The sequence below is a fragment of the Pyrgilauda ruficollis genome, unplaced genomic scaffold (genome assembly GCF_017590135.1).
Source record: "Pyrgilauda ruficollis isolate IOZ18807 unplaced genomic scaffold, ASM1759013v1 scaffold12, whole genome shotgun sequence".
Taxonomy (NCBI): domain Eukaryota; kingdom Metazoa; phylum Chordata; class Aves; order Passeriformes; family Passeridae; genus Pyrgilauda; species Pyrgilauda ruficollis.
This window is the reverse complement of record NW_024510321.1, coordinates 3,089,975-3,113,657: the sequence shown is the minus strand read 5'-3', so window position 1 is coordinate 3,113,657 and position 23,683 is coordinate 3,089,975. Positions and strand designations below refer to the sequence as shown.

At 38.8% G+C, this 23,683-nt stretch overlaps 1 protein-coding gene across 1 annotated transcript in view; it reads right to left on the bottom strand.

Annotated features, from left to right (window-relative positions):
* LOC121364594 (sodium channel protein type 5 subunit alpha-like) overlaps positions 1-23,683 on the bottom strand; it is a 33,429-nt gene that overhangs the window by 3,477 nt on the left and 6,269 nt on the right. Inside the window, exons 6-24 of the mRNA XM_041487997.1 lie at positions 23,089-23,292; positions 20,463-20,520; positions 19,650-19,791; positions 18,213-18,410; positions 16,724-16,906; positions 15,682-16,083; positions 14,834-14,960; positions 12,842-13,080; positions 12,307-12,507; positions 11,202-11,555; positions 9,009-9,446; positions 7,991-8,137; positions 6,733-6,853; positions 5,486-5,640; positions 4,648-4,821; positions 4,314-4,421; positions 2,586-2,864; positions 1,511-1,564; positions 472-613 (exon numbers count right to left, since the gene is read on the bottom strand). Of these exons, the coding sequence (XP_041343931.1) occupies positions 472-613; positions 1,511-1,564; positions 2,586-2,864; positions 4,314-4,421; positions 4,648-4,821; positions 5,486-5,640; positions 6,733-6,853; positions 7,991-8,137; positions 9,009-9,446; positions 11,202-11,555; positions 12,307-12,507; positions 12,842-13,080; positions 14,834-14,960; positions 15,682-16,083; positions 16,724-16,906; positions 18,213-18,410; positions 19,650-19,791; positions 20,463-20,520; positions 23,089-23,292 (3,726 nt within the window). The remainder of the gene's footprint in view (positions 1-471; positions 614-1,510; positions 1,565-2,585; positions 2,865-4,313; positions 4,422-4,647; positions 4,822-5,485; positions 5,641-6,732; positions 6,854-7,990; positions 8,138-9,008; positions 9,447-11,201; positions 11,556-12,306; positions 12,508-12,841; positions 13,081-14,833; positions 14,961-15,681; positions 16,084-16,723; positions 16,907-18,212; positions 18,411-19,649; positions 19,792-20,462; positions 20,521-23,088; positions 23,293-23,683) is intronic.

Sequence of the window (23,683 nt, the reverse complement as noted above, 5' to 3'; positions counted from 1 at the left end):
TACACCTTGCTGTTACTGGCTCTTATTTCATAGCATGTAACTGTGTCCATAAAATCAGTGGCACAAACCAGCCATTTGCAGAGTAGAAGTCTTGGTGTGAAACTCAGCTCACTCAAAAGGCATGCAAACAAAAAACATGGACAGGATCAAATCTTTCCCTGGGCTTGCTGAATATCCAAATCTTTCCATGGGCTTTTGTGCTGGGCTTGCTGAATATCCAAATCACTCATCAGAGCACCTCTAGCAGACCACTTTCTAAATAAGGAGCCTCTTGTCATGTTGAGTTCCCCAAAAGGACTGAAATTTTAGGAGGCTTTGAAATGTTTGGGGAAGATCTAGGTGTTCAGTTTACAAGGAAAAGAAAGTAGAAAGTTATTTCTTGTAACTTAATTATCAAAACTCTGGTAAATGCCAATTGAAGTTTTAGATTCCGTGTATAGGACCTTGTTCTCCAAAGCACAACCCATACACTTATCTTTTTCTTTTGCTGGTTGAAGTTGTCAATGATTACACCAACAAAGAGGTTCAGGGTGAAAAAAGACCCAAAGATGATGAAGTTCACAAAGTAGAGGTACATATAGAGATTGTTCTCCATCTCTGGCTGATCATCCTTCTGCAGGAACGAGAAGCAACTTGAGAAATAACAATACAGCAACATGGGCCCAATTGAGAATAATCTTCATATTGAAGCTCCTCTCAAAAATTGATTCCAGGAGGAACTAAGACTTACAGCCTTACTGCTAATTGTGGCAAAAGTGGTATAATTTAAAACTACCAATAGTGCGTAACACAAAATTTTGTTTGAATATTCTTGACATGATTTCCACAGGCATTGCAGAAGCACCAGTTCAGTTCCTTCCAATAAGAACAGGAACTGTAAATTTTTCAGTACGTGAAAAAAACAAACTATTTAGAAGTCAAATTCCAAGCTCTTGCCAGTAAAATTATTGGTTTAGATATGTTCTTGTATTTTTTATCTTCTTAGCAAAAAACTTCTGTGATGGCTATTATGAATAAAAACAAAATTGGAACAAAAAAATAACTTTTCAAATTGAAGAACAAAGAAGAAAAACATTTAAACATACAAAAACATTGATGTATGAAAATACTGTTATTAGTATTTTCCTGTTTTTATATATTATTTCCATTTCCATATATAATATTGCTAATATTATAATATTAAAATACTTTAAAAATTCTTTTATTCCTTTGAACTCCTGATGAAATTAAGACATCCTCTACATTTCAATTTCTTTCCTTACTAAGTCATGCCACTTTCTTCTGTATAAGGGGGTGGATCTAGAGCTGAAACCCTTTTCCCCATTGCAACAGAGGAGATTTAGGCTATGATGAGTCATTTGCAGATTAAATGTTTACATCATCTGACAAAAAATAATTACTGGTAGTATTTAGCACTGACAAACAGCAGATGTGGAAGTGCAAAATGAATACTGCATTTGCAGAAAGCAGAAGCATTCTCCAAAAATATGGTTTGAATGAAATGACTGACCTCTCGTGAATCTACCGCTGCATACATGATGTCCATCCAACCCTTAAATGTTGCCTGGAATGAGAGATTATGGAAAATGTGTTGAACTTCGACCTTAAAAGTCTTCACATAATTTGCTATATCCAAATGACACTGACTGGAACAAGAGCCTTTGCTATGTTCACAGGCACAAAGCACCCAGCTCTGGCTGCTGCTGTATGTGGCACTCTCAGCCTCATCAGGACATGAAAGCTCTCAAGGGGGAGACAGAACATTTTATCCTAGGATTCTGACAGAGCAAACCTTCATCAGCATGGCACTAAAGGCCATGCAACCCTCATGGCTGAATAAATCCACATTTTGACAGAAAAGGTCACTATTTGCCCCAGAATTCCTTCTGAGATGGAAGCTCTCAGGATCACGAAACTGCTGGAGCCTGCAACAGCACTTGCCCACCAGATGTTCCTTTATCACCTGGAAAGTCATGGCAGGGTCTCGTCTGTTCCCCTTTCCCCATTTGTGTGCATGAACAGCCAGCTACAAGAGAGTGTGGCCACATTTCTCTTCACAGAGAAAAGCAAGGCACAACTTCCCAAGGATTTTATGGGATTCACATTCCCTGAACCTCAGAGAAAGAAAAAACAACTCTTATCTCAATTGCTGCTCCTCTTGTTGTTCACAAGTGGAATGCATTGTGGAAGACTGTTTACCTGAAGGGAATTGGTAATTGGATTCTGGTGTGAGTGTTTTGATTCATTGGCAAATTGAATCCACGTGTGTGAGTGTCAGGACTGTTGGCTGACAGTCACGAGATTCTGTGCAGTTGGGTTGAGTTGAGTTGGGTGCTTGTGCAGATTCAGTGTAATATAGTATAGAATAATATAGTATAATAAAGTAATTAATTAGCCTTCTGATATCAATGGAGTCCTCCTTGTCATTTCTCCCCTTCATCGGGGTTGCCCTGATTTACAATACAAGGGGAGGGCAAGCTGCAGGATATTTCACTCCTTGCATCACCCTGAGAGATGAGTTAGGAATTAAGAAAAGGTCAAGCCCATCTGATAAGAGCTGGCTACTGAGGACAAGCAGCACTTACCACCTGAAGAAGAGCCAGGTAGCCAGAGCCAACATTATCAAAATTTACTTTAACATTGACCCAGAATATTTTTCCAGTGTTGTTATACATCCCACAGTCTGTTTTGTTCTTGATATTGTTATCTAATACGGAATTTTCATCTGTCATATTGACACATTTTCCAAACTTCCCAGCAAACAGGTTCACTCCCATGATGCTGAAGATGAGCCAGAAGATGAGACAGACGAGCAGAACATTCATGATGGAGGGGATGGCTCCCAGGAGGGCATTGACCACAACCTGGGATGGAAAAGGGAGAGGAAAAATATGCTTCAGAAAAAGGATGAGCCCAGGTATCTGTAAGCAGCCACTTAGTCATCTCTGCAAACAAAAACCTGATGTTTTCTGTGTAAAACTAGTCTCAGTCACAATAGTCACAGCTGGCAGGGGAACCTTGAACAGCATCTTTAGTATCTATTAGGCTTTCAAAGCAATAGTTGATATTTCTTGGTCTGCTGTGAGACCCTACACTACTAAAATGTAAGTCCACCCGTTTTTTGGGTTTTTTTATTATTTCACTTATTTTTGGAATAGGACATAGTCCATTTGTCTCTTTGTTTTAGATTTTATTAACATAAAACTTCTGAAGTATTCATCCATGAGCACTTGTGCAGAGGACTATTTTTAAGACTGTCAAAAGTAGTTCTTAAATGGACCAGTAATAATTCTCCACTAGTAATTTGCCTCATTTATTTTTAGTGGATTATGGTTGTGTTTGGGGTCTATAAGCATAAGCCAGGTACATTTCCTGTGCTAGGTGCTGTGGAACCACAGAAAAGTGGTCCATGCAGATTGTAAATGTATGCCAAGACATAGAAGATTGCTTTGAAAAAACTGGGTAAGGGAATGGTGGGAACATTTTTTGAGTTTCACAGTGAAGGCAGTGAACTTATCTGTGAGGTAGCAAAGAAAAACTTGATGGACCAGCAGAACAATTAAAAGGCTTTGTGAAGATTTTTTCGAGACTGTGCCACACACATTCTTCATAGCAAGACAGAAAATACAACATTACCTGTTTCAATATCAAAATTTACTCCAGACATGGAAATTTTGATACATTCTGCTAATTAATTTAATGACATTTCTCTCTGTCTTCACAGTGTCAAGATTGCAACCACAGAGTTTTCAGTCTCACTTCCAGAATAAAAAATAATAAATAAATGTGTTCTTTTGATGGGAAAAGAAAATCTAATGTTCTACAGACAAACACTTTTGTTTTCTGAAAGAACTCTATTTGAAACAATAATTTGAGCAAAGTACTTTTTAATAGGCTACAGTTTTTGTAAATCAATCCAGTAAAATCTTTCAAAATTGAAGTGACTCTTTCCTCTGAGTTAGCTTGCTATCAGATTTCAAAAATTATAATTGTGCTCACAGTTCTTATTCTCTACTTTATTTTTGCCTATCTCAGTAAGACAGGAACACAAGCATGTCTGAGCAGCAATGGAACAAAGTTCCATCTAGGCCAGTTTTAATTTCAACAGCACTTGGATCAATCACTCCAGGAAAGTCTATAAGGAATGCCCAGGTACAGAAGAGCACAACCAAGGATCTCTTTAAAAATTTATTTTATAGTTCCTAAGCTGAACTCAGGGTGAACAGGTGAACTTCACAAAGACACCGTGATGAGTCACAAACCTGTTATGTGCTCATCAGTTCTGACAAGCTTTGCTTTGCAATCAGTCTTACCCTCATTCCCTCAAACCGTGACAGCGCTCTCAAGGGTCTCAGAGCTCGCAGAGTCCTGAGAGATTTCATGGGGCCAAGGGTACTGTCAAAGAGGTTTATCAAAGAGACCTGAGTGGGAAGACAAAGGAAATGCATTAAAACATCCTGTCATCTGTTTCCTTTATTTCTGTTAAAAAAAAAAAACCCAACAAACAAACAAAACCCTGCTTTCTGCGCCAGGAGTACAATATCCTGACACCATTGCCACACGGGTTAAGGTCGGAAATTTACATCCAGAAAATAATCAGGGATTCTGCTGCTAATGCTGTGTAGGAACAGCAAGGGCAGAACTCACATCTACAATAAGGAAGTCCAGCCAGCACCAGGCATTGGTGAAGTACTTCTTGAAGCCGTAAGCCACCCACTTCAGGAGCATCTCCAGAACAAAGATGAAAGTGAACATTTTGTCGAGAAATCCCAATATCGCTTGAATTCTTTCTCTCTTGTGTATATGGATATCTTCAAATGCCTGATACCATAATAGATATAGATAAATGTCAAAAATCAGAAATTAACTTTGTACATTTAAAGTCAAGCAACACTGAGACCCCTTCATCATTAAGTGTGTTTTAATACAGATCTGAACAGCATTCGTTACTCAAATCTATGCCAGCTGATAAAAGTGTAATTCTCCCTGTGCCTTCTCTTTTTTTTTCTCTATATGATACAGCCCTGTGGATGCATCCTTCCTGCACAATGAAATCCTGGGAAGACAGGATGAAAATATGTACATATTTTTAGAAAAGTTTATAATAAAGTTTATATATTGAATAGAACTAAGTATTTTTTCCCCAAGTATTAAGAGTCACTTGTTTGTTTTAATGATATAAAATCACCTTAATATTTCACAATTGTGACATAACTTCCTGAGAAAAATCCAGTATTCAACCAGAAGAGAAACAGCTTTTGAGATTCATGTATTCTTAGCTTAGCTTATGCTCTCTTATAATTTTTAATAATATCAATAATAGATTTGCAATAATTAAAATGGTAAATAAACAACTGCTATTTGAAAACTCTTCCCTCTTTATGAGTTGAAAGATATTAAGTTTGTTTGTTGGTTAAAACAACTTCTCTGGGTGCAAATTAAAGCAAAAACTCCTTCATGATACATGAAACAGTGCTATACCAACCAGGGCTCCACTGCTCAGAAGAATCATGAACACGATAAAGGATTCAAACCAAGAATGTTCCACAATCTGGTAGCAGGTTTTTCTCAGATCCCACCAGGTTTCTCCTCCAAACTTTGCAGCACTACGCAGGCAACACTGGAAGTGCCGGGCACAAACTGAAAGTGAGAGACAGCAATGAGTGCAGGGAAGGAAGGCAGGAGAATGTGAAGGCATGGCCAGGAAACTTCTGGGGGTAGGACAAAGTCAGTGGTCACAGTTATTGCATCCTTGTTGTTGGTTTTCCCTGTTTTACCAAGAGAAAAAAAATTGGGATACATCTAGTTTAATTTGCCTTGTAGCTCCTGTTTATATACACAGTAGGTGGAGCCCCTTTGGACAACTTTTCATTATTTCAAGACATTTCTGAGACACTGGACAGGCTCACTGGCCTGCTGCTGGGGCACACAAAACTTCAAGGCTATGGGAAAAAGTCTTGATGTTACAAAAGTCCTTCTCAGTTTCTGCACACTCTTTGGAAATGCTGTATGAGCTGAGGTGCTCATGAGATGAGATGAGATGCTGTAACCCCAGCATAGAAAGCCACCAAATTTGTCAGGATTGATACAAAAGCCAGTGTTGTTACATATTAGGGTAGGAAGAAATCATATAAGCACTGAACACACCCTAGAAAAACTTGCAAAGCTAGATACTGTCAGACAATTTGAAAAGAGTCCTCAGATTATTGGATGATATTTAAGGTCCTTTCCAACCCAAGTCGTTCTATGATTCTCTCTAATCATCACCCTATAGAAATTCAATTCATCTTAGCAGCTTCTTTTGCTTATTTCACTCCTTTGTTTGAGATTGCTCATGAAATGTTATTCAAGGAATACTCTTACTGCTGCAAAGTATTAATAAATCTGATGTGCCAGGTGACCGTTGCCACGTGAGACCTGATCCCACACCCTTCTCTTATGTCAAACCCCCGGAGTGGCTTGGTTGTGTCAAACTGAGTGAAATTCATCTCACCTCACAATCCTATTTTTCAGAGTGGGGTCTCTGCCACTGCCCATATCTCACTTGGAAGCAATTGGCTTTTAGAGGAAAGGGTTTATTTTTCAGATGTCTCAGTCTCTGTGTTGACTAGATAGAGACAACTACTTGGCTTTTTTTCAGATAAGTAAAATTAACTGAAAAGGATCTGACCTTATTGGCTCAGCATCACTAGCAAAACAAGATGAGTTTTCTCATTTCCATTAGAGTCTTACCTTCTGGAAAACATTGTTCTGGAGTCTTGAAGTCTTCAGAAAATTCTGGCATCTGTTTTAAAAGATCTTCAGGATTTGTCAAATCCACTGTGCTGACTTCAGAAGAGCTGACACTGTCCAACTAGCAAGCACAGTAATATCAGTTATTGATTCTTTCTAACTCGGGTCCATATGAATAAATTAATCCATTAAAAATAAAACTCAAAATTAAAGCTTTGGTATGCACTAATATTACAAATATTGTTGGTAATAGAATAAAACTTTTGATTTTAAAAGATATAAGCTTAGAAGTACCAATGGGTGCATTCAAATAGAGGCCAAAGCTCTGTAATTACAATATCTATCTACATGAACCAGATGTAACTGCCTAATCAGCTGGGAAACTGAAGAGCTTTTAAATTGCATATTAGTGAATGTAGCTCTCAAAACAGGAGAAATTACTTGGGTTAAAACCATGAAACATCCTACTTCAAAGAAATCAAGAGATTTATGGAAAGATGCATTTGCACAGGAGACCCAGATAAATAAATCCATTACCATGCCAGGAACTGAGCACCCATAACAGTATTTAGGAAGTAGAAATTGGAATCATACCCTGTATTCTTCAGTTACAAAGCTTTTTGCCCCCCCATTAAACCAAAGACAATGTTATGAGTCAGCTGTTTGTTAGCAATTACTTTATGCTTTTGTTCTTTCATGTTTCCATAATGCTGCTTTTTACTTCTTTGATTGTATTCTACATTCAACATTCTTTTAAAATCACTGTAAACTGGTAACAACAATCTTTAATGACATAGAATCTCATTTCAAGCATTATGTTTCTTGAATCCAAGATACTTAGGACACAAGCAGACTTGATGGAATTTCCCACATGGAAGCTTATCTCTCTTAATTCTTCCTTTTTTTGTCTAATTTTCCTTTTTCATGGAGTCAGAATTTAATACATGGAACATATTAGAGAGTATTTTATAAATTATTCATGATTACTACCAAAATTACATCATAGTTTTTCCATTTCTACACGCTCTTTCCTATACTATATATTTTTTTTTCTTTAAAATAAATACCTAGAAAACCTTTGATTTTGCTCACAAAATTCCAGCTCCAGTATTGGGTCTTGTTCTGCCAGACCAGGTACTGCAAGTTCAGAGCTGCTTCTGGCACTAAACTTCTCTTGGGTAAATCCCTGAACAGAAATATGCCTGTGTTTGACCAGAATTGGAAAATTAACATCACTAAAAAAAAAAAAAACTGTTACCTCTTTTTCTTCTGGTGATGAGAGTTCATTCTTCCTGTCTTTTCCCAGAAAAAGCACACTGAATTCTTCAGAGGAAAATCCCGATCCTTTACTTGAGCTGCCTGAATTTTTTGCTCTGTCTCCCCTTTGCCTCAGGTGATTTTCATCCTGAAATTAATCTTTGGATTAGAGGGGTTTTCTTTTGCCTTTTTAGAGAGCGCACAAGTCAGAGGGGAAAAACTAATAAGCTATAAATTTCATTTAAAGTGGGAATCTCCAGACAAGAGTTATAACAAATGATCATTTTGAGTCTCTGATTTTATCTAAGGATAGAACTTTTCCCCAACAGAGCAAATGAAGGCATTTTAGTGATCTATTCAAAACTTAAATGAGAATTCTTACACAGGAATTAAGAGGGATATTTAATATGGGAAATTGTGATACCAGAATGACAATTGTGATTGAAACAGAACTGAAAAATTCATAGAGCACAAAGAAATAGGGTAAATATATGATGTAGTATCAAAAAGATGTCCTTAGTAGAGCCACTCCATGCTTAATCCCATGCACTTATAATAATTACTACATACTACACACAGCAAGGAAAAATACAAAGTAAGGATCAGAGCTATCAATTTATATTCTGAATCCATGATAATGTTCTGTACACAGAACATGTATTTTTGCTCTTTTGTGCAAATAATACCAAAACAGTTGGCATGATGCATAAATATTTACATTAAAAAATACAAGTTCACCAAGGACTGCCACAATTACCTGAGTGTGCACCACAGCACATCAGCTAGAAATCCTGCAAAAATTTTCTTTTAAAACTATGAAAGAATCTGTATTTGAAAAGGTCCAAGGATTTACCCCTTGCTGTAAATATTTTTACTTTTGGCTCTAGTTCAGAACTTTGGAAATGGATCAACATCTCCCACCCTGTTCTGGTAGAAACTCTTCTCCCACCCATCCCTCCCCCTCCCTTAATCTCTCTCCACAATTCTACTGTTCCAACAAAAATGAAGAAATCCATCACCTGCTTGCTGCATTCTGTGTCAGTAAATGTGCTCAGTTTATCATCATCCTCGAAACCCTCACTTGTGTTCTCTGCCTCAGCAATAGGGACACAAACAAACACATTGGGACTTCTAACAAAATCTTCAAGACCTGGGCACTTGTCCCCGTTTCTCTCAATCCATTCATTATTGTAATTCTCTTTATAAGTTTTTGGCTCTTCACTCTTGAACCCAAGTGAGTTCTGTGCAGTCAATTTGATTTTCTTCTTGTGCACTTTCTTTATCTGCCTGAGCTTCCTACAGCAGGCATCCCACGTCACGCTCCTGACAAAGTGGAATCCCTTTCGAATGCGAGCGAAGGCAATCCGAAGATTGTTCATCTCTCCATCATCCTCTGTTGTCTGGAGACTGTCAGCACTGAAAGAACTCAGCAGCAGTGCAATGAAAAGGTTGAGAACCTGAAAGCAATTGAAATAATTATATAAAAAAAAAAATTAAAGTCCAGAAATTAGCATTGGAAAATCTGAATTCTAGCTTTGAAGAAGTTGTGTCTCCTGAGCAAACCAAAACAAGGTGATAAGGAAATGGCAGTGACTGATCACATTGTGGTTGATGAAATTAACTTCTCTGTCAGAAATTCCAATGTTCCCATTCCTCTCTTCTCAAAAAAATGTAATTTAAACTACAAAAGAGAACAGAACTGTGTGCCAAATGCATTATTTGTTGAAAGCAACTTTTCAAAGGTTAAAGCAGTAACATTGACTCATGTCCTGTCAGTTTAACAATTGTCTCTTCATTATTCAAATTACAGTTAAATCAGGCATCTGTGGAGGTACTTCCAAAATTCTGAGAGATGAGATTCAGGCCCAGAAATTTCCTCAAATTTGCCACATTTTCACAAAAATCAAAACCAAGAGAAGCTCGAATTTTTCATTTTTAAGTACCTTCAAATAAAGGAATTTTCAAATCTCCATTTGTTTTTGTTGTTGTTGTTTGCTTTTAAGGCAATGTGAGAATTTATTTTTTCACTAGTATTTTGGTTACTAATGGGATCTGTGTATCTTAATTTTTGTCATGGCAGAACTGGGCAGATAACACCTCCAAGCCATCCAAGGACCACAGGCAGTGGAGAATCTCAGCTCTCCAGAGAACAATTCATCCCATCTGTCTTAGTTATTGACTTCAGGCTGGAATAAATCTCAGTCCCAGATACCTCTCTCTGCTTCCCTGGACCATAAGAAAGTTTGGACAAAAAGTGGGGGCTAAACACTTCATTGCTTGACAGTTAACATTAAATTGCAATATAAATCTCACTCACAGCATTTCATCACTGTCATCAATCCTTGCAGTGTGGAACAGACAGGACATTAAATACATTTTTAGGATTCAGCCACAGAGCAGAGATTTCCCACAAAGGTCTGCCTAGAGTTCAATATGTTCAGAATTTTTTACAATTAAGAGAAGCTTATGAATGACGGACATGAGGTAAAAGAAGATATTTATGATTTGGGCATCAAGAAAGGATTATGTTCAGATTTTTTTTACAATTAAGATAAGCTTATGAATGAAGGACATGAGGAACGAAGTTACTAAAAGAAGATATTTATGATTTGGGCATCAAGAAAGGACAGCACAGGATGAAGGAAGGCAGGCTGTCCCTTGTGTCCCAGCATAGTGTGTTGAGGCTGTGTAGGTTATGCCATTGCAAGATCTAGCTCTTGGATATAAATGTACTTTGAGATGCCTAAAAATAACCCTGATTTTTGTGGTAGCACTGTAGAGTCTGCCATTTGCTGACAAAGAATTCAGTACTTGCATGAAGTCTTAATAAAATAAATAAAATTGATTTAGAGAGGGACTTAAGCACTTGGCCTAATTAATTCAAGCAGGTGAGCCATAAGCCTCACTGATTATTTACATCCAAGTCCCAGGATGTGGAGGAACTTAGCTGCCTGTGGTGTATTTACTGCAAAGGTGTTTCTTGTCACATTGTCACATGGAAAGGTCAAGTGGTGCTGTGAGCAAAGCTCACAAAATGGGAAAATACAGACAATGGCTCAAAGGTGAAAGGAAAAAGAGGATTTCACAGACTATACCATACACAGGTAACTTTCCCACCTGTTTTTAGGGGAGCTATCTTTTGTTGTCAGAACAGCCATTAACTGGAGTCCAGCACAGACAGGATGAAGAGAACAACACATTGTGAAACTTACCACTAAATTTCCTATCACCATGACCAGCAGAAAGACAACGAGGCACAGTGATGGTTCAGCAACCACCATGCAGTCCCACATGGTCTCAATCCATTCTCCACACAGAATTCGGAAAATGACGAGGAATGAATGGAAAAAGTCCTTCATGTGCCAGCGTGGCTTGCAGTCTTTGCTTATTTTAGTGCAGTTCAACACATAACTTCTCCCAAAAAGTTGCACCCCTACTATAGCAAAAATGAAAATGATGATTGCCAGGACGAGGGTCAGATTACTCAGTGCTCCCAGGGAGTTACAAATTATTTTAATTAGAGTGTTTAAAGTTGGCCAGGACTTTGCCAGTTTGAAGACCCTCAGCTGCGTAGCAACATAAAACATAGTGTTAGACATTGGTAGAGATAACTCATCTTTGCACCATGCAAATCCTACAACAACCAAATTACTGATATTCTGAACTATTCCAGCAACATTTGTGGCACATTAATACTTTTTTAAACTATTTGTAAGTATTTTTTCTCTTGACTGGGCAACACTGCAAACATAAACGAATCACCTCATAGAGGACCAAACTAACTTGAGACCCTGATAAATGCAGGCAGGTGTCCATGCAGTTCTCTCTATATAGATTATGGTGCCTAATTTACATGTAAAACAAAGGACCAAAAGCTCAGGGACTGCTGCCATAGCACTATGAAAAGAGTCTATATTTTGAAAAAGCAATATAAATCAGTCCCTGGTATATGAAGTAGATACCTTAACATAATTTCACATCTCTCTTTAAATACTGTTTATTTCTGTTTGTACTCCAACACTTTTTTTCCTAATCTCCTGTGCTAGTTTTTAATTATTTGCATCAGTTTTATAACATCTCCATTTTGGTATATTTTTTCCTTTGAATATTTCTCAGTGAACTCAAAAGAAATACACTTCTTAAACTCTGACTCTAGCATCACAAGGAGTTTGAGTGTGTTCTTTAAAGCCAAGACGAGGTAGTAAAAATAATTGGGGTAAAAAAAAAAAATCATTTCTTGCCTCCTAACTGCAGAAGTATTCTCTATGAAATTCACAAGATAAAGTTTCATACAACTGAGCATGCGTGAAGCATTACCAGTCTGAAGGATCGTAAAACTGACAGGGTTCCTCCTTTCCTCCTTTCTTTCTTGCTTTTGTGTTTGGGGAAACTCAGTTCAATTAAACTCAGTGTGACAATGACACTGTCAAAAATATTCCAGGGCTGCTGAAAATAGTAGTAGGGATCTAGAGCGATGATTTTTAAGATCATTTCTGCAGTGAAGATTCCTGTAAAAACCTGTGACAAGGAAACAGTAGATCAGCCTGAAAGTAGCCATGAATTTATCTTATCTTCAGGTGACCTTCCCTCAAATACCATTCATGGACAGGTTAATAAAACCCATGTTTATCAAGTCCTAGTGCACTTTTAATTAAAAGGGAAGGATTATTTTCTGCCTTTTCAGGAGCATAACAAAGTGTATAAAAAATGTGGGAATTGTCTGTATTAGAAATAAAGTCTATAAATGCAGGGTTTGCTAATTTTTACTCTCACATTTTATGTTTCAAGTGAAAACACACATCAGCCAATTAAATAATTCTATGAAAAGCCACATAGCTGAGAATTTGCTTACCAAGTTTCCTATTTTAAGCATGAATTTAAAAGTAGGTGACATATTATTGTGCTCCAGTGCCATGAACAAAGTGTTCATCACAATGCAAACCGTGATGGTGAGATCAAAAAAAGGATCCTTTATGAAAGAAGCCACTTTTCCCTTGATTCTCAACCAAAGTGGGCAACAGTCCCAAATCAGATACTTTAAAGCAAGGTTCTTCAGGCGTGGTGGGCATTTCTGCTGAGCTTCTTCATGTTCTAAATGAAAAAGAAAATCCTTCTATCATTAGTAATCACTGAGCAAGATGGTGAAATAACAACTTCAAGCATTCAAAAGACCAGAGAAGGAAAAGGAAAGCTCTCATCTCTCACAGAGCCTCCTTGCACTTTTTACCATTCATGTGGTTCTTACATCAGCTGATAAACGTGAAATAAAAACTCAGAGAAAATGCCAAATTCTTTTGTGAATTCAAAAGCCTTTGGAAAGGGTTTTATTTGTCTCAGATTGGTACTACAACCATCTGGCAATGCAGATATTTGTGATTCAGGGGCCTCACCACAGCTTCTCATGCTCCTGCAGGACAACAGAGCAGCCACAGCACTTCCCACCTTGTCCTCACATTGTCTGGGACAACGACTGGGTCACACTCAACAACTTTTTGTCTCCCTTGACCCTCAAGGCAGTTTAAAGAATCAATGGTAGACATGAGAATTCTGACTCTGGCAAATCCAAATTTCCTGAAATTTGGCCTTTGGTCTTTCCTATGGGAAAGGTCACACCCACCAATTCCCACCTGATGCAAGTTGAACACATCTCCATTGTCCTCAAGTAGAACTTGGGACAGAAGCTGTTTTGTCTTTGTCATTTTCATCTTTTTAATCAAATCTAAATCTCATAGCTTTTCTTTCTTCATCATTAATAATTAATTAGCCCTTCAAAATAGTTTTGACCCAGCTTATGTCCTGTGCAAATTCATTGACTAACTGGAACTGGCTTTAAATACAAGCAAAGTAAGAATTACTCATCTGGTTTTCAGGGACCTGGAAGTTTTTCAGAAATAGATGAGCTTGGTCTGACTCATATCCTTTTCTTAATTGGACCTACTCTTATTTCTTCCCTCTGTTTAATTTTCATTTCTTCTCCCCTGGGCTCAATACCTACATCTGTACCCCACACCACTTATTCCAGAGTGATCACTTTGACTCAGTCCTCACTCCAGGTCTAGCTCTTGTCTTCCACTAGAGCTACAAGTCCTGTTCCCCCCCAGTTCACAGCTGAAACTGTGCAACAAAACCCAGATCTCTGGTGAATTACACCGCAATGCAAAGCTAAATTGGATGTGTTGCAATTGTGATTCTCCTAGGAAAAGAAATCTTTTAAAAAAATTAAGAAAAGGGACCTTCCTGCCACAGGTACCCCCCTGTTCAATCCCATACTTGTGGTCCAAGAACTGGTGGCGGAGCTCCTCAAATGGGCCAAAAGAAAGCAAAAGTTCCTCATCCTGAATAACTTGGATTGAAATTTTTCAGCAAGATCTGCAACAAAACTATCAGCCATCAAAATAACTGTCACTGATTAACTCCCACCAAAAATTCCCTTGGGAAGGTAAATTAGAAGTATTCAATATACAAGAATTGCCACAACTAATTTTAGTTGCATAATCTTATTAATTGTTGAACTGTGAATCCTCTGAATTCTGCCACTGACACAACAGAAATCAGAAGAAAAGTATCCCAGTCCTGCAGGTCAGATGATCAGAAATATCTTCCATCCACTCTCACCTCAACCCCCTCCACTCTCTGTCCTACAAAATGAGCTTTTACAATAGGCAAAGAACGTGTTCCAGTACAGAGACTGTGTAACACCTCTTTTTGTAAAAGAAGTCCAAATTAACAATGAAATTCCTAACTACACACCCACAAATCTCTGCTAACCTTTAAGAAATATGTTTTTTCCTTTCATGGCAGCATTACTTTAGGGTTGAAATAAACTTAATGAGGAACCACTTACCCTCCAAGACACTGGTAATTATGCTGACTACACTTGCTGCCCTTTGTCTCTGAAGAGCCTCATTAAAGTACTCCACTGACAGATGAGGAGGTAAATGCATCATGCTGCTCTCATCATGCACAGCTGGCTGTTCAGAGAAGTAAACACGATTAGGGAGATACCACGGGGGTGAAATGAGCCAGGATGTGATGATGGGTAACTGTGAGAGTTAATAGGAACAATGACAGGCAGCCAAATAAATGTACATTTTTACAAGATGTAATAGATGGTGAGATTGAAGGTCCTACTCTCTTATGGGGCTGCAATGAATGGATCCTGCAAGCATGTGACACGGGACAAGCACAGCCTTGGAAATGAGTGTATGAGGGGAAATAGGCCTAGGAATTATTCAAGAAACTAATGGAATATGAGAGAGGTGAAGGATAAATAGGGGAAATTTGGGAACTTACAGGCAAAGCTGCTGCATGATGCTAAAGGGGCTATGAACAAAAAAAATTTTAAAAATCATGGGTATTATTCAAAATTACACCCCTGAGCAGCATTTGGGATGAAAAGGGTGACTTGTAATTTCAGCACTAGGAATCTTTCAAACTATGTTAGTACAATTAATGAATAGCAGAAACAAGGTTTACAACAGGAAGGCCAAAATCTAATTTTCAGGAAGCATCAGACTAATTAAAAACCAGTTTCTACAGACAACTGAAAAATTCCCACATCAGCATGCTTGAGTTCACATCACTGTTTGCCATTAAGGTGAAACCCTTAAAACAACAAAAAACCCCAACCCTGCCACTGATCGATAAAGCACCATATAAAGCATATATTTAAAATACTATATTTTTCCTCACCAGATTCCCCTTTCCCGCATCTTCCATGACTGGTGGAAGCACGGCTCCTTCAGAGGACACAGGATCTTGGCTGTGCACCCTGCTGCTCCCTCCTCCCAGCCCCGAACCCAGCCCGAGGTGGTCGTCCAGGCTGCCCCCCTTGCTGCTCCGCGCGCAGTTCGGGGTGGCGGGGTGCGAGCTGTGGCCCCGTTGGCTTTGCAGGCTGGGCCGTCGTCCCATCTGCGCCCCCGACAGGGACCGGCAGCGGGGCTTGTGTCCCCCGGCTCCCGGGGTGTCCTCGTCGCCGAGATCCGCTCTGGAGGCCACCTCCACCGCGGGCGTTTGGAAGTTGAAGACGCTCCCGTGGCTCAGCCGGCGCTTGGCCTGGCTGGAGCTGGGGCCGTACACCAGGCCCAGGAGAGACTGGAAGCCCAGGAAAAGCAAGACAGAGAGAGCGGAGTAACATCACAGAGAAAATCTGGGGGAGCCATAAGTTATTAAAGCTTCGTAACGTTTACTGTCGACCACTGCAAGTCCAAAACTCTTATTTGTTTTAGATTTTCCAGGAAGGATTATGTTTAGATTCTCAACGGCAGATAATAAAACTTTATGAGCTGTACCAGCTATTTTTGAGATAGCTGGTACAGCTCATAAAGTAAGTAAGTATTTATGTAAGTATTTTTGAGATAATACTTACATTTTGTACTTACGTTTTAAATATGAAATTTTATACTTACATTTATACTTATATTTTAAGTATGAAATTTTTCACAGAGAATGATGGTATAAAAGCTAAGTTCCAGTAGTCATTCACTTATTTTTATTTCTTTATGTTATAGAAAATTTATTTAACTATTTTAACTTAGCTTTCATCCTTCATTTATAACACTTCCTTTTCAAATAAGTTTTTTCATCTAATTCTTCTTTATCCCAACATTTGTTTATTTTAAAGACTTAAGAGTGATCTGTGTTTGTAATGGGATTTTGTTTATGCTTTCAAGCCATTAATTTTAAATTAAAATTAGAAAAGCTGTAAGGATCTCAGATTCAGATAATAGATTACCAACTTTCGTTGACTGTCTGGGAGCTGTGACTTGGGAAGTTCTTCTTCTTCTTCATTTTCTTCTCTCCCCAATGACTTATTTCTCTTTTTCCTATTGCTCCTTTCTTTGATTTCTTTGGGTGACAGAGAAGAGGCTTCAAAGGAGCTAAGTGACAGGATATCAATCCCTTTAATACCCAATGACTGAAATTAAAAAAACCAAACATGGATGATAATTTCGCTGGGTGCTTTGAGAAAAAGCAGAAAGAAAACACTTCTGTGCTCTATATTACTATTTCCTGATAACAATTTGTGTTTTACAAAACTCATTAAAAATCTTCAAATATGTGATAATGCTAAAAGAAAGAGGAGAGAACTTCCCCAGCATATGGAGCACTGAACAATTTGCTATTTGCAGTGTGTTATATGATTATAAGTACTGGGCCTGCCAGAGGCAAAATAATCGCATTATAGCTCCTACTCCTCCATATGGCAAATTTACTTACAATAAAAATGCTCAGTTTGAAAATAATGCAGTAGAATATTTCCTTTCCCCAAAATAAATGTTCAAACTGTAATAAAAGTCTTTCTTTTCACTGGGGATCCTTGGGACTACATTCACGGCATGGATGATTTTTCTTCCCATGCTGAATTTAGAGTAATATTTTTAAAACACAGGAGTATCTTGTTCCAGAAGCTCCTATGCTATATAAGTTACCAAGAGGCTTTTCATTCAACCACAATAGGTTTTGGCTCAGATGTTATTGCAGCAGAATTACTGTATGTTTCTTTGCTCAGGAGCCCAAACGACAAAACAGAATAAAAATTAATTTTAAAAAAGCTAAATTTTCTTTTGGAAGCTGCTGGTTGATGGAATTTTATGTTTTCCAGATTTAAAAATACTGATTTTCTTAAAGTAACATCAACCTTTAACACTTTTTATCCAGAATAAGAGTCATTGTTTCACAGGAAACATACACAGCTGAACAATGAGTGGTTCTGCTGCTCCAGGAATCACTAATTTCAGTAAATTATCACTTGCTCCTCTTTCCATGAGTGGTTTTTATATACAGCTGTGCACAGGGAGCAATGCTTTTTCTTAGGTCTGGGCAACCTGGTCTAGTGGAAGGTGTCCCTGGCCATGGCAGGGGCTTGGAGTGAGATGATCTTTAAGGTCCCTTCCACAGAATTCCCAGAATGACCAGGTTGAAGGCACCTTGAAGATCATCGAGTCCAACCCAGCCCCAACAGCTCAACTGAACCCTGGCCCCCAGTGCCACATCCAGGCTTTGTTAAACACACCCAGGGATGGGGACTGCACCACCTCCCTGGGCAGCCATTCCACAACTTTATCACTCTTTCTGTGAAAAACTTTTTCCTAATATCCAACCTATATTTCCCTTGGTGCAGCTTGAGACTGTGTCCTCCAAACCTAAACCTGCCCTTCCATCCTAAACCTGACCAAAAACAGAACAATGAGACAAACACTTGCAGTGAATAATTTACATACCTCTTGCTCCTTCTGCAGTAATTCCATAGCTTCCCGAAATTTCCTTTCCTTTGCCTCGGTTTCAGCAATGGTGGCCTTGTTCTGGTCCTCGTATGCCATTGTTACTACAGCCAGAATCAAGTTGACTAGATAAAATGAGCCCAGAAAGATGACCATCATGAAGAAGACTACATACACCTTCCCAGAAGCTCTGAGGGTCTGCAAGCAACACACCCCAGAGATAAGCATTACCACAAAAAGCACCAGGTAGGCTCTCAATGTGTCTCTGAAATTCTTCAAAAGCACTAAGCTTCCTAGACACAATGTTTAAGGAAGCTTAAATGGAATTAAAAATTTCTTTGCTATTCTTCCCTGTCTTCCTTCCTCCTCTGATACCCTCAAATTGTCAATCCTATGAAGGCAATGGAGGAGGCATTTTTAAGTTTTTGAAGGACAATACAGAACCCTTTGAAGACTTTTTTCCAAGAGTAGAGTGAAAGAGCTGGGAAGCACTTCAGCATCCCTTTTCCAGGACTTACAGGCAGAAGGAAGGCCCGTGAGCCTACCAGGACCATGCCCTGGAAGAGTACACCATAGGTTCTGGACATTCCTAAGTTAGGGTGAGAAGAAAGGAATGATGGGAGCAGCTATGCAGATTAAGTTATTCCATATAAGGTGATGTTATGAACCCTGCTTTCTGATTGGTTAGTCTTGTGTTCTGTATAAGGTATGGTTTCTGTTTCTCTTTGTTCTTTGGTTCCCTGCCCTCTATATAAGTTTGTTTGCCTCATTTCATGGTCTTCTGGAGTAGCTTCCTATAGTGTACAGCTTCTGTTTTTGTTGTGGAGTTATTGTTAGCACATCTTTTATTTTCCTTTACTAAACTTTGATTTTTGAGCACTCCTGTTGTACCTGTCCCTGTTTTAGTTACTGCCACACTCCCAGCCGACCCGCTCCTGGGATTGCGCCTGCCGCCAGCAATGAGGGTTCATCCAGCAACACCCTCATGGATGAATCATTGATTGTACATCCCATTAAACATGGGATTTTTTACATTTTTACATTTTAGATGGACAGTACAGAACCCTTCTAGGAGTCTTTTCCAAGAGCAGGGCAAAAGGGCTGGGAAGCACTTCAGCATCCCTTTTTCAGGAGTCACAGGTAGAAGGGAAGACGTGGGCTTGATGACTTGTAGCTATTGCTTTTATTTGAACATGGTATTTTTTACGTTTTTACATTTTAGGACATTACAGAACCCTTCTAGGACTCTTTTCCAAGAGCAGGGCAAAAGGGCTGGGAAGCACTTCAGCATCCCTTTTTCAGGAGTCACAGGTAGAAGGGAAGACGTGGGCTTGATGACTTGTAGCTATTGCTTTTATTTGATGTTTCTTGTTCTCTTTACACATTTTCTGCTTCAACTAATGAAGATCAGTTCTGAGCCATGCACAAAACTGGTACCTGTTGGTACAGACGCTCCCAGTAGTCCTGGGTCATCAGGCGGAATAAGGAGAGAAAAGCCCAGCCAAATGTATCAAAACTGGTGAAACCATAATCAGGATTTGGCCCAATTTTACAGCATTTATAGCCAGGAGGACAGTCCCTAGAATTAATAACAAAAAGTGGAGCTCTTATAAATGTGCAGATTTCAAGGAAAACTTCAGCTTTATGTAAGAGTTCTGATTATGTTTCAGGTCTGCAGTTCATCAGAGCGCAAAAAATTTTCTACTCCAGGTAGTACTGGCTGGAAGGAGGGATGGAAAAAGCAGCACCCACAATCCAGAAACAAAGGAGCAAGACAGGCTGGAGTAGACCACCATCCCAACACAGCCCCCTCATCACCAATCCTCATCCCCTGCCCCTCATGCAAAGCAGCCACATCTCCCTCCTTGCCCAAACCTGCCCTCCGAAATCCCTGTTTTGTTTTTTCAGTTTAATGCTCCTGACCCTTCACAGAGAGGAGTGTCTGTCCTGTGCTATACCTCAGATCTTTCACATTTTTAGTTCTCTCATATGTCCATGGAGAAAAGGAAGACAACACTTCAGGAGAGTCTAAAAGACTAATTAGATCCGAATAAGCCAACTGCAAGTTCATACTCCATTCCCTGCAAGACTTAAATTATCTGACTGTTTGCTATACTTTGTTTTCTGTGTTCCTATTTCTGCATTCAAGGAAAGCTTGGATTTTCTGCTTTTGTCTCACATGACTGAGCAAATATAGGAGCACTGAGGCAGAGAAAACTTCCAAGGAAGAAATAATCTTAAGTCACTCACCCAGCACCAGGACCACACAGCAAAATGTCCACAGTACCATTTTTCCTAGCAAAGTCATCTATTAAAAAAAAAAAAAAAAAAAAAAAGGAAAAAAATTAAACCCAGAGCACTTTCTAGCCTGAATCCTCTATCATTTAATATTAGTAGTGATGAGTAACCAGTGACCTGTAAGATTGAGTGCACAGGTTTCCCATGCTCACATTAAGTGCGCCAGATTGCAGGATGCCCTGGCCTCATTTATAAACATGCATATGTGTATGCACGAATTTCAGACTGAAGGCACTCCTTTAATGCAGAATTCTTACAGTTATGATCACTTTGGCTACGTCTGTATAAAGGAAATGAAGAATTGGAAGACATTGGTTCAAAGAGAGTCACAGAATCCCAGAGTGGTACAGGTTGGAAGGGACTGTAAAACTCATCTCATTCCACCCCTGCCATGGGCAGGGACACCTTCCACTGTCCCAGGCTGCCCCAAGCCACATCCAGCCCAGCCTGGGACACTTCCAGGGATCCAGGGGCAGCCACAGCTTTTCTGGGCACCCTGTGCCAGGGCCTCACCACTCTCTGAATAAAGAATTTCTCTCTAACATCTAATTGAAATGTTAAACCAATCCAATATTTGCTAAAATATTTTCCAATATTTAAAAATGTTGGCACAAACTGGCAGAGTTCTGGCCAGTAACAATTACTCCTCTGAATGTGTGCAAACATTGCTAGGAGTAGAATAGACCAGTTCTGTTTCCAATGAGCAATAAAAAAGTCCAGTTCTGAGGGGCAAGAAAGAGTATTTGGTTGTGTGAATATCCACCACTGCTGAGCCTAACCCCACCTAGCTGAGAAATGCAGATTTATCCATTAGGTTGCTGGAGCTGTGCCCTTTCTGAACTCTTCCCCTATTTCTCTTAGCATTAGTTACTCTGTTATCAGCAGAATCAAAGTAAAAGCTTTAGCTAATAGCTAATTATCTCCATTAAGGTCTGGATTTATTATCCCAGATGTAAGGGAGGTCTCACATCTCCCTGGTGCTTCTCAAGCCTCTTCTGTGCTCATCAGATAAGTCAGCATGATTCAGAGCCACCAGGAACCTTTGATATCAGCTCTGCCATACCATGTACATACCCCAGAAAGGAATTAATCCCTATCTGGGCTACTTTCCACTGGAATTTTGCTCAGCTCCACTCCTGCAAACTGAAAAAAAGTTTTTTAAAAAAGATGCAGTGATTGAACTTCAGAGAACCACAATAACTTATAGTTCTCCATGTGGGAGATGGGAACTTCCCATGAAATCAGGAAGAAAGCAGTCCATAAAAAATAGATAAAAATAGTTTTATAGAAAACTGAGCTTATAGGGCTGCACATCCTAAATCCTATAAGAAAGTCATCTACCAAGCATTATACCTGTCTGGGCTCTCCTGTTCATTTTGGCATAGGATTTGAACAACACAAAGGTTGTGAAGCAGCACAGATTTTATATTTCTTGAGGTATGTTTTCTCCATACCATTGCCTTTGTACAGCTTCAATGTTCTGCATATACTAAATATAGATCCTTTTGCTTCTTGTTCTTCAGCACAGAAAATCGGCATTTTTAGCCCAACTTTGTCTTATCCAAGGTCTCTGCTATGGTGTTCTGGTCACTGATTGATTCCTGTTCAAGTTTGCTTTCAATTACAATTTTTACAGCATTCTGTACATGTAAATTATTTGGTTTTTATGTGTGGTCTTTTGGTAAGAAGCAAAAAAAAAAAAAAAAAGGTTTTGCTCAAAAATCTTTTTTATACTTTTTTCCCCTGGACTGTGAAGTTATTGAAGAAATCCTGTCTGAACAAATCTCCAACACAGAGTGTGGACAAACAGCAATTCTGGGTGACTTTTCATGTATTTCTAGAGCTCCCCTGGGAAAATTCTTCTCTCCCTGTGCAACTGCAGTGTGTCTGAACTCAGTGGGAGAGATTTTCTTCAGTGATGAAGTTTTCTTCATATTTCTGGCTCAGACATTGATTATTTTGAGTCTGGTTTTTTCGCATATATTGAGTCTTCTCCTTTAACACAAGGACTATTCTGAACTGCATCTTACAGTTGCTCCTCTGAGAATGCTTTGATGCATTTTCAGATCTCTGCTCCATGTTTCCATCACCAGTCTCAGCCAAGGTGTAAACATGAAACATGTATTGTAGATATCTTAATGTAAGACATAAAATAAGATATAGTTGATGTCAAGAAGTAAGTAATTTGTCTTTTCAAAAAATTCCTCTGTTTTAAGCTGAGAAGCAGTTCTCACTGAGCAGGAAAATGAAGATGCATGGGCTCTTCAGCCTGTAGTAAAAGGTGAACTTTGGGGAATTACAACAGAGAACGAGCTAATGCATGTTTCAGTTATTGTCATATCATTCAGGGAAACAGATCTGGATGTTACTGGAAAATTTGGGAGTGCTTTTTCTTATAATGAAAGGAAGGAGAGCATTCCTGGATGCCTGTGAGCTGCTCTGGCAATCAGAAGGCCATTATCAGGTAGTTACTCATCAAAACACAAATCAAAACATCCTAATTCACAGCAGTGGTTGTACATGTGTGCATGGGTGTCTATGGCATCATCTAAAGAAGAATTATTGAGGAAAAAATTACCTGAATCATTAGCAAACTTTTCATAACTTTCCCATGTTTTATTACAAAATTCTGTAGTGTTCCTGATACACTTTTGCCTGAGATTGCCCTTAAAAAGCTGGAGGCCTATGAGGGCAAAAACACTCAGGCAGAAAACAGTCAGGATCATCACATCAGCAAGCTTCTTAACAGACTGGATAAGGGCCCCTACAATGATCTTGAGCCCTAAAAAGACAATACAAAAAGGAAAAACGGGATGAAAAACTGAGATTCAAATATCATACTTGATTAGAGCTAAAACAATGTATAAAAGCCAAAGTATAAGAATTACAGGATAGTATATGGCAAATATATTTGCAATGCAAGTGTATTTATGGTGAGTGTGACTAATAAGAGAGAAATGTTTTTTCCTCCTTTCTTTGACCCTACATTTTAGGATGTTCCTTTAATCTCTGAAAAATATTCATGCAAATGTGACAAACCAGAGATAGTCTAGTTTTCTTTATCCATGCATAATTCCAATGATACTTCCAGCACTTGTAATTTGTGAAGATAATATCCAATCTGAACCTCTCCTGGCAGGGATTGATGATGTAAAATCATTAGTGGTAAGGTC